The sequence below is a fragment of the Balaenoptera ricei genome, chromosome 4 (assembly GCF_028023285.1).
Source record: "Balaenoptera ricei isolate mBalRic1 chromosome 4, mBalRic1.hap2, whole genome shotgun sequence".
Taxonomy (NCBI): Eukaryota; Metazoa; Chordata; class Mammalia; order Artiodactyla; family Balaenopteridae; genus Balaenoptera; species Balaenoptera ricei.
In genome coordinates, this window is record NC_082642.1 from 147,747,844 (window position 1) to 147,759,335 (window position 11,492).

The window sequence follows — 11,492 nt, forward strand, 5'->3', positions numbered from 1 at the left end:
CCTAAAAATAAAAAGAGGCGGAGTGAATATTTACCAAGGCTAAGGTCAAATTGCAGAGCCCACCTTTACTGAAGGCAGAGGGCAGCTGTAGAGGGCACCAGTCTGGGTCTCTACCCCAGTGTGCCAACCATTCATTCTTGCCATTCAGTTGGTTATCAGTACATTCCCTTGAGTCTCACAAGTTTCTGACTCCCAGATTTTTTTTTAATGATTAAAACTTTTTTTTTTTAATAAAACTCATGGGTGTTTTATTAAGATTTTTATGATAGTTTTAACATTTCACAATAATTTTTTTTATTATGTTCCAATAAAATTTTATTTATAGAAACTGGCAACAGGTCAGATTAGGCCCAAGGGCCAAAGTTTGCCAACCCTTGCTCTAAAGCAACCACGAAGAAAACACTGCAAAGAGTTATTCCTAAAATGCCAACAAAGTAGACAAAATAGAAACAAAAAAATATTCAATACAAAAGAATCCAGAAAATGTAAATAAAGAACAGATGGGACAAATAGAAAGCAAATAGATAGATGGTAGGCTTAAACTCACACACCAATAATCACATTAGATTGAAATAGTCTAAACATCCCAATTACAAGACAGAGATGGTTGGGCTGGATAAAAAAGAAAGACCTAATTACATGATGTCTACAAGAAATATACTCAATATAAACCCAGGAATAGGTTAAAAGTAAAAGTATAGGGAAAAGATACACTATGCTATCAAAAGAAAGCTAGGTATTAATATCAGACAGAGCAGATTGCAGAGCAAAAAATATTACCTGCAATAAAAAGGGTAATTTCATAATGATAAAGCGGTCAGTTCCTCAAGAGAATATAACAATTCTAAGCATTGAAATACTCAATAACAAGAAATTCAAATTACAGGAAATAAAAACTGATAGAACTGCACGAAGAAATAGAAGATTCCACAATAACTGTCAGAGATTTCAAAATCCCTCCCTCAATAATTTAAGCAAGTAGATAGAAGATCAATAGACATACATGACTTGAAAAATACTATTACCTAACTTGACCTAACTGACATTTATAGAACACTCCACCTATCAATTCTATACAATCTATCCTAGAAAACTGAAGAGAAAAAGACATTTCCCAAATCATTCTATGAGGCCAGTTACTACCGTGTTACCAAAGCCAGACAGAGTCATTACAGGAGGTGAGAGGGAATTGCTATAGATCATTAACCCTCATAAATATACATGCAGAAATTCTTATAAAAATGTTAGCAAATGAAACTCAACAATATATTAAAAAGATAATACATCACGATCAAATGAGGTTTATCTCAGTGATCCAAAGATAGGTTAACATTTGACAATTAATGTAATTCACCATATTGACAAACTAAAAAAGAAAAACTATATGATCATGTCAATAGAGGCAGAATGGAATCATACAATATGTACTCTTTTTTGTCTGGTTTCTTTCACTGAGCACAGTTATTTTGAGATTCATCCATGTTGTTCAAGTATCAGTACTTCATTGTTTTTTTATTGCTGAGTAGTATTCCATCGTATAGAAATGTGACAATTTTTTATCCATTGTTGATGAAAATTTGAATTGTTTCTAGATTGGAAGTATTACAAGTAAAGCTATTAACAACATTCAATCCCAACTCTTAAAATGGACATAAGTTTTCATTTCTCTTGGGTAAATACCTAGGAGAGGAATGGCTGGATCATACTTTAACTTTTTTGAGAAACTGCCAAACCCTTCTCCGAAGTTGTTGTATTTTTGTATATCTCCACTATTAGTGTATGAGAGTTACTGTTACTTCACATCCTCAACAACAATGGGCAGTCTTTTTTTTTTTTTAATAAATTAATTTATTTATTTTTGGCTGTGTTGGGTCTTTGTTGCTGTGCATGGGCTTTCTCTAGTTATGGCGAGCGGGGGCTACTCTTCGTTGGGGTGCGTGGGCTTCTCACTGCAGTGGCTTCTCTTGTTGCAGAGCGCGGACTCTAGGTGTGCAGGCTTCAGTAGTTGTGGCTCATAGGCTCAGTAGTTGTGGCTCGCGGGCTCTAGAGCGCAGGCTCAGTAGTTGTGGTGCACAGGCTTAGTTGCTCCACGGCATGTGGGATCTTCCCGGACCAGGGATCGAACCCGTGTCCCCTGAATTGGCAGGTGTATTCTTAACCACTGCACCATCAGGGAAGTCCCATGAGCAGTCTTTTTAATTCCAGCCATCCCATTAGATGTGTAGTGGTATCTCATTGTGACTTTAATTTGCATATCTCTAGTGACTAATGATGTTGAGCATCTCTTCACATGCTATTTGCTATCTGTTTATCTTTTCTTTTTTGGTAAAGTGTCTGTTTAGTAGATGGAGAAAGCACTTTGTAAAATTCAGTGTTCTTTTATGATTAAAAGAAAACCCTAGCAAACTAGAAATAGAAGCAAATTTCCTTAATCTGATAAAAGGTATCTATGACAAAAGCCTACACCAAACATGATACTGAAAGCTTTCTCTTCAGATAGAGAACGAAACCAGGTTGACTGCTTTCATATTTCTGTTCAGCATTGTACTGAAGAACTCTAACCAGTACAAAGGCCAAGAAAAATAAATAAAAATACATAGATCAGAAAGGAAGGAAATAAAGCTGTCATTCATAGACAAGATTGTATATGGAGAAATTTCAAAAGAATCTATAGATAACCTATTAGAGCTAATAACTGAATTTAGCAATGTCAATATACAAAAATCAATTAATTTTATTTCCATACCAGCAGCAAACAATTAGAAAATGAAATTAAAATAGTACCATTTACAACAGCATAAAAATCAAATGCCTAGAATAGATATATAGAAGATATGCAAGGCCTTTACACAGAAAACTATAAAACATTATTGAGAAAAATTTAAGAAGACTTAAATAAAAGAAAGGATACACATGGATTGGAGAACTCAATATTGTAAAGATGTAAATTATCCCCAACTTGATTTCTAGAATCAATGCAATCTAAATCAAAATGACAGTAAAGAGTTTTTTAGGACATTAATGTGATGATTATAAAATTTATATGGAAATTCAGTGTGGCCAAGAGTAGCCAAGATGAACATAGTACATAGTTGAAGGACTTATACTAGAAAAGAAAAAAACTTGTTATAAATTTACAGTAATTAGAGGTGGTATTTGAACAGCATAAAAAATCCAGAAGCAGACCTGCATATACATAGACATGATTTACAACAATGATAGCACGCGGAGTAGTAGAAAAAGAACGCTCTTTCAATAAATGGTGCTGGGCAATTGGATATACATACTGAAAACAATAGATTTGGACATCTTCATACCATGCACACAAACAATTCCAAGTGAATCGTAGGTCTAGATGTGAAAGGTAAAATAATACAGTTATTAGAAGAAATTATTTTGGGATAGGCAAAGATTTCTTAAATAGAACAGACATATACACTAACTATAAGGGAAAATATTGATAAAATGGCCTATAGTAAAATCAAGAGCTTCTCTTCATTAGCACACCATTAAGAGAATGTAAAGGAAAGTCACAGACTGAGGGAAGATATTTACTTTACCTATAGCCAACAAATGGATACAGTTCTAGAATGTTTTCAAGAACTCCTAAGAAAAGAAAAACCCAATAGAAAAAATGGGTAAAAAACTGGAACAGTTACTTCTCCAAAGAGAATATCCTAAAAGTCAGCCAACACATGAAAAAGTGCTCAATCTTTTTGATCAAAGGACAATGCAAATTAAAACCCTTATGAGCTAAAAATGTTGGTGAGGATGTGGAGCAACTGGAATGATCATACATTGTTTGTAAGGAAGTAAAATTGGCGCACTCCCTTTGGAGAACTGGTGGTATCAACTAAGCTGATCATAAACACACCCTATGACCCAGCAATGATTAAATGATTAAATGATTAAAACTTTTTAAAAATTTTTATTGGAGTATAGTTGATTCACAATGTTGTGTTACTTTCTGCTATACAGCAAAGTGAATCAGTTATACATATACATATATCCCTTTTTTAGGTTCTTCTCCCATATAGGTCATTACAGAGTATTGAGCAGAGTTTCCTGTGCTATACAGTAGGTCCTTATTAGTTACCTATTTTACACATAGTAGTGTGTATATGTCAATCCCAATCTCCCAATCTATCCCTCCCCCCTTTCCCCCCCTGGTAACCATAAGATTGTTTTCTACATCTGTAACTCTATTTCTGTTTTGTAAATAAGTTCATTTGTACCATTTTTAAAGTCAAATATTCCAGAGGTTGGTTATATGAATTTTCAGCTTTTACTGTAGTTGTATTATTTTAAGAAGCATCATATAAGAGAAAAGGGTGGGAAAATTTACGTTTTTAGAGAATTTATGGATATAGTACTTTGGTAAGCACTTACAAGCATTTGCAGGGAAAAGGCAAAGCACATGGAATCCCTAAGTGGAAGATACAGAGGAAAATATAAAAGGTCTAGAGATATTGCTCTACATAACTAAGCTATGGACTCCATGAGAAGCAGAAGTCACAACCATATAACCAGTACCCAGCAAAGAAGCTGGAACATTAGAGGTACCCTAACATTTGTGGAAGGAAGGGAGGGAGGAAGGGAGGAAGGAAAGGAGGGAGCAATTTGGTTTTGAGTTGAATGTGATAATGTCCCAGGGACAATGGCCAAGGAACTTCTTTATGTCTAAAATTTAATTTTGAGTTGTTTTCATCACAAAAGTATAAGTATCATCTATGCCTCCAGACTTTCAGTAAAGTCTGTTCAATACACAAATGCCTGTGTAAGTAGATTTTGTGGAAATCAAGGAAAGGAAACAGTGCTATGGTGTCTGAATCATTACAGTCTGAACAGAAACAGAGCATAGACTAGGAAGAAGATCAATAAAATGAACTAATTCTTCTAAAGTAAAAGTTCAGAGCCAGAGAAGATTAGGAAATAAAACAGTAAGTCACCATCCGCCAACCTCTCCACTCTTGGATTCCTCAGGGATGCTAGGAGTAGCCAGGATTCCCACCAAAGAAGAAAAGATGGTGAAAACCAATTTCACTTCAATATCAAATGACAGGATGCCTCAGTGATACCTGGGATGCACACTTATTGTCTCAGTTTATTCCTGAAACAGAGGCATATGATGGTATCGTTATCTTTGTTTTATAGATGAGCTAAGGTTTAGGGAGCTTAACAAGCCTGCAGCCAAGGGGCAGAAACCAGGATTTGAACCAAAGTCCCTCGAACTGCTTCCCCACAGCTACAGACTATTACATACAAGACATATTTCTGGGTCCTAGACCAAGAAGAGAAAGAAATCATCGCTGTTCTATCTTTTAAAAGACTGTCCTCAAAGACAAACTTTGCAATTTTACAATTTATTATGAAATAAAGCAAAGAATGGAGAGAACTTTCTAAGTTCAAGTACAAATAGAATAGCTCTAATAGCAAAATAGATGATTCCCCAAACAGAAGTAAAAGCAAGGAAATAGCTTGGCAGGATAGCTACAATATCCTTGGATGTTCACACCATCACAATAAATAGCCCAAGCAAAAGTTCACTCATCTCAGTCTATAAAATCTATGTTATTAAATACTGCTACTACATGAATCTTAAAGATGATTAGCTGTCTAAAGAAAAAGGAAAAAAAAGGCATCTCTGTTCTAGTCATTTTTATTGAAAACTGGGAAGCTGAAGAAAAAAACATGAACAAAAGAATTATTAATAATGTGTAAGCCTCTGAAAAACTCCATATTTTCCAAATCATATGTGAAGTGACTGAAATAAACAATGTGAGAGTTCAGTAAATGACAGCTTTGAATGGGCCATCTAGGGTTCTCATAGTGATCTCCATTATAGAGTAAACCAGAGCATTTCTGAAAGCCAGGGTGTTATTTTTAAAAAGAAGAGTCATGAAACCAATGTATAGTAAAAACTATGACTTACTTTAATGAGATAGTACAGTGAGTCATACATACTAACATTTCTTTGATTAGAGAGAACATTTCTGCTAAGAGTAGAGTCAGTGATAGGAAGAAAGGAAAATTTTCCCTCCAGAAATTGTCCATACGTTTTGCCTCTCTGAAAAACTGTTAGTGAAATAAGAAAACCATTTTGTGCTGACAAAAGAAGTGGATGGTCAGATTCTCCATAAGGCACTAAGCACCTATGTTATGAGAAAAGGCACCCATTGCTCCTGGCAGGCACACCACATGTGCCTCCATTTTCTGTAAAAAAAAAAAAAAAAAAAAAAAAAAAAATTTCTCTACTGTTTGTCCTTGAGCAACTCTGAAAAGGAAATATAGAGATGTGTTTCTGGACGTAACAGAGAATGAGGACAAAAGGAAACCAACTGGCGGTCAGTTCTCACTTCCTAAAAAAGGCAGAAGGAGTTAGTGTGTTGACCACCAGTGCAGATGGCTTGTTTTATCTGCATGTGGGCTCCAATGGAAAGCAAGCACAAAATAAGGCTCTAAGTATTAAAATAAACCAACATGTGTTTGAAATTTGTTTTTAAATCTTCCCTGCCCAGAATAACTAAAACACAGAACTTTAGGTTACTCCGAACATGTTTGGGGGTCTACCAATACACAGCAGCAAGTGAGGGAACTAGAAAGCTACAGCCACCTTTTTCATGCCATAAATCTCAGGACCTAGAAACTGACGTCTTCATCCTTCCTCCTTCTCCCTGCCTCCCATCTAATCATGGAGGGATCCTTTGCAAAGTTTTCCACTGTGGTCCTCTGATGAAGTAAGACTCTGAACCTCTAACTGACACCATTGTCCCCTTCGCTGTACAATTCCCCAAACTACTTGGTTTCTCAGGTAAGATTTCTTTGTCCTGCATGGAAATTATTCTGCAAGCCCATAAAAAATTGGGGGAAATATAGAGGACCAGTCACTCTACTTGAGTACATGTCCAAAGACTCTCTAACCGAGTAAAATATAAGATAATCACTTGCTTGCCATTAAACACAGTGACTGAACCCATACTCCATTCTCAGAAAAGAAAATCAGACCCTAATCAGCAAAGGATGATTCACAGACAGCAAAAATTCTTGCAAATAAAGAACTCTACTGAGACGTATATTTGTAATGCCAAGTAATTAAGGTTTATTGAGAAATACAGAGCGAAACAAGTTCCCTTTTTCCGAGGCACAAAAACAAGCCAGAAGACAAAGCAGCTAGGTCAAAACATGCCAAAACCATTAGAGACTGGGGCATGGGTGGTAAATTTTTGGAAACATCCAGAGGTATATGTGCCATCAGTGATCAAACACTTAAAACAAGATTGGTGCTGGCCAGAAAAACGTTAGATTGCCAACGTCAGCTTATTCAAGCCTGGCAGCCAGCAGTCAGGCAGTTAGAACAGGGGTCAGCAATGAAGAGTTATTCAGGAACAGGCAGCTTGTTGGAAGATCCTGGAAACACAGCTGGCAGGTCATGGAGTCTTGATTCGCTCACGGGCCCCTGCACACTCAGCAAATTCTTCGCCAGCTGGACACGCAGGACTGCTTGTACATCCTGGAGACCCCGCAGGATGGTTGACAGGTGGTGGAGACTCCTCCCACCGGCTGGCAGACAGTGGAGACACTTTTCACTGGTTGGCACACAGTAGAGATGCCGCCCAGGGGCTGACAGCCACTGGAGACAAAGGTGAGCGGCCGGCTGCAGGGAGTTGAGCAGGGATTGGAGACACAAGTGGTTTGCCGAGGGCAGGTGACCCGGACAGGGCTGGAGACATAAGGAGTTGGCTGGTAGCAGGTTGGCTGGCAAGCAATGGGCTTGCAGCAGGTCTTCTGACAGTGGTCCAGGAGCCAGGAGCCAGTTTGGACGGAGCTGGGCAAATAGATGCCACTCAGGCAGTCGGCATCCGGGGTAGAAACTGTGGCAACTGGGGCCACTGGCACAGTGTATTGTCCTCCAATCATCCTGGAAGAGAGTTTCCTTGTGGAGCAGTTGTAGGACATGGTGCCAGATGGAGAGATGTGAGTAACTTGCTGAAGCTGGCTCCTGAACTGTGAATGCCACTTCAGGCTCCAAGCTTTTATATGTCCTTGCTGGTGAGTGGGGCTCCCACCCTGGTCTTCCTGGCTTCCTTGGCTCACACTGGCTTGCGTTAGAACATCTTGTGACTCTCCAGGTTAATTGTCTCTTGAGAAGCCTTCATCCTCATAAAGAAAATTTAGTAGTTTGGTAACTAAATCATAGGCTTCTGGACTGTACTTAGTCCCAGGATTAAGAAGGTTGGTTGACAGCTTCAGAGCTATTGGTCATCCCAGCCCACACTTCATCCCTCATTCATTTTGCTTAGATACAATGAGTGTCCATCGACAGTAACATCAAACATGCCACCATTCCACCATGACACTCTCTCCCTTCTGACTGGGACTAATTACACACCCACACCAAGCTTGGGTTGTTGTTGATACTTAATGTTTTAGGCATAACTTAATCAGTCACCCTCCCATAGCTAACAGAGCTTCTAATGAACAAGGAACATTCCTGAATATGCTTCAAGATGACAATGACAACACCTATCAGGAAAAAGGACACAAAGACATATCCAGAGTACAAACTGGCTTGGAAAATCAATTAGGTGATCAGAGCAAGATGCCCCTGGGAACGTTAGAGGGCAGTGGGACTCACCCTTTATGTCCAAGCAGCAAAGCAAATCAGAAGCTAATTATGTGGGACTGCATTTGTAGCCAAGTTTCTTTCTAAATAAATTGGATGAGCTTTATTCCTAAAATGTTTAATCTTGTAACAATGGATAAGAGTGACTCATAAGACTCATCAATATGCCAGTGGAACAGGCTTAGTTAATTTTTTAAATTATTATAACGTTAATTTGAAAAGGTAGAGTTTCTTTCTCCCAAGATGCTCAATATATTCAAAAGATGTTTATTTTCACACAAAAACTTATAGATAGGATGCACTTTTATTATGCACAAACCAAAGGCTCTTTAAGGTCACTGTCTCCATCAAGGATAAGGGGAGGAGAAAGTGGGAAAAAGCAGGCCTTTAATCAATATTTGGTGATGAATAGATGTGTGAACAGTGTACTATAACATTTAATTATTCTTTTTATTCTTGGGGAAACCATAGAAGGATATCATTCTCCTGTATTTCATTTTGCTACAATAGAGTCAATCCTCAACACCAAAATGATTGATCCTTTTGATCCATCTGTACGCAACCCTTTCAACTCTGGCAAAATAAGTCACTTCAACACAGCTTCAGTGGTTGGTGATATTTCTACATCAAAACAGCTGTAAGATCTGACTCATTGTGTAAACTGGCTTATGTGGGGTAGGAAAGAGGGACAACAATGGACTTATGTATATTCGAAGGCTACAGTAGACTGCATTTTACACATGCACAAAGCAAACAGCTTTATGTTAGAACTCATCAGAAGTCCTTTTGCCAAATGCTTCATTCTCTATTCATCCCACTGAAGCCATGTTGGGAGCTCCCCAAGGCTCTAATTTGGAGGCTAATAACACACCTCAACGAGACGATGCTGTGCTGTGGGCGGTATTATAATTCCCAGAGATCAGACCATCACTCCCTCAGTGACTCGCAGCGTGTTCTCAGGTATGGGGAGAAATTAATGAGATGACTACTTTCCACAAGGTTGGGACTATGCTCTTGCCACCACGGGGAACATCCCAGTTGGTGTTTGAAGGTCCCAGTCCCTGGTCACAGGGCTGGCTTGCTTGTTTGAAAATGGATGCGTAGTTTATAGGCTTCTACCAGCCATGGATTCATAGGCTGATGTGGAAAAGTACTTCATCATGTAAATTAATCAAGCAACCAAGTGAAAACATGAAGTTAGTGGTAAAGTGACACAGGAGAAGTTTTCAGTACCTATTGCCACATTTCTGGAATAGAAGAGATTTGTTGAAATCATTACTCTGTCTTGATTCTTCTTTTCCACTGCATGAAAATTACAAATAAAAAAAATTCTAGAAAATATCTTCCATCAGCTTCAGAAGGAAGGAAATGAACATTTTTTGAGCCTCTTCCAGGCATTAAGTTAGAGGTTTCACATACACCATCACAACTGAATGCTTACAGCAACCCTATGGACTAGGTATCATGTCACACAAAGAAGCTGAAGTTCAAGGAGGTTGAATGGCTAGTCAAAGTCACACAGCTTATATTTGACTAAGTTGAGATGCAAATAAAATAGAGCCATGAGCTGTCAACCTACGCTGGGAATATTTAAACATGGTGAGATGTCTTCATTAAAGTTCAAGCAAAAATTTATTTTAAAAAATCAATCAATCAATGTTCCATTGATGACACTACAAAGACTGTAGTCTTTATTTCTACTCCAGTTTCATCAATTGACAACAACAATAATAGATAAAATTTTAAATAGTAAGTTACAAGCACTGCTATCTTTAAACTTCATGTGTTTTTTCATTCTATATACTTTTGACAATTTTACTTCATTAGAATAAAACGCAAGGTCACTACAAACAAAACAGGAAGAGACAAAAAGCCTTTAATAGCTAGGAACTATGATTTGAAATTAAAATTATTTAAAATGGCAACACGTACAACTAATTATTAGAGAACAGCAGAGGAGTGAATTGATTTTTCAGATGTAGGTGGCAAGACCCTTCTGAAAAACAGGATTCACAGACTTTGAAATCACTTTAAGATGATATTTTAGAGTTTTCTTCCAGTCACAAAGGAAGCAAAACCAATAGATTCTTTAAGTAATTAAATCTAGGGCTCTCCTCAACGGATTGCTTTCTATTTAGCAGCTGGCAGGCTCTCTGGAAAACAGAAGAGGCTTATGTCTTACACTATCCTATGTAGAGTTAGGAAAGCTACTTTATACTCTCGTACATTCAATATTTAAATGCAAGCATCTAGACTCTTCATCTGGATGGACTGTAAGATGCAAAGGTGAAGAAACATGCACTGACAGCCACGTGAAGCTTGAAGAAACTCTACACAAATCTAAGTCTACAATGTTGTTAAATGAAGTCAATAAATCATCCTTTCATTGGAATGTGAGGAAAAAATTATGCGGACGGCAGCTATCATGACGTAGTTATAGGCAATATGAAACTTCAACTCAGTGAAAAGGTTTGTGAAGATTATTCTTGTGTCTGCAGGGCATGAAGTGAGAGTAGGCTGTGATGAGAGCAGATGAGAGATTAAAGAACTACTACCCATTATCTTCATCCCTGATGGGTAATTTTCTCTCGTTTGTTTAGAAAAATCTAAGCCTTATACAATAATTATCACAGACTGGAACTGAGCAATTCTTTCACTCAAAACTGAATCACAGCAATCACTTACAAGGCCAAGTGTTTGAGAGTAAAAAGAGTTAAGCATATGTGGGAGGCTGAAGGTTTGATATGCTGGAAGGATACTTTTCATCACAAAGTTGGGGTAATAATGTTGACCAATGCCAGTTCAAAAAAATCACTTTGTCTCATCAAATGGAGGAATAGTGAACTTGCTGAAAAATTAAAAACCATAA

General features: G+C 37.6%; 1 protein-coding gene across 1 annotated transcript; it reads right to left on the reverse strand.

The window, feature by feature from the left end:
• Nucleotides 1–7,464: 7,464 nt before the first annotated feature.
• On the reverse strand, nt 7,465–7,956 carry LOC132365544 (keratin-associated protein 11-1). Its single transcript, XM_059922262.1, has one exon. The coding sequence runs from the start codon at nt 7,954–7,956 to the stop codon at nt 7,465–7,467; it is 492 nt and encodes a 163-aa protein (XP_059778245.1).
• Nucleotides 7,957–11,492: the final 3,536 nt, after the last annotated feature.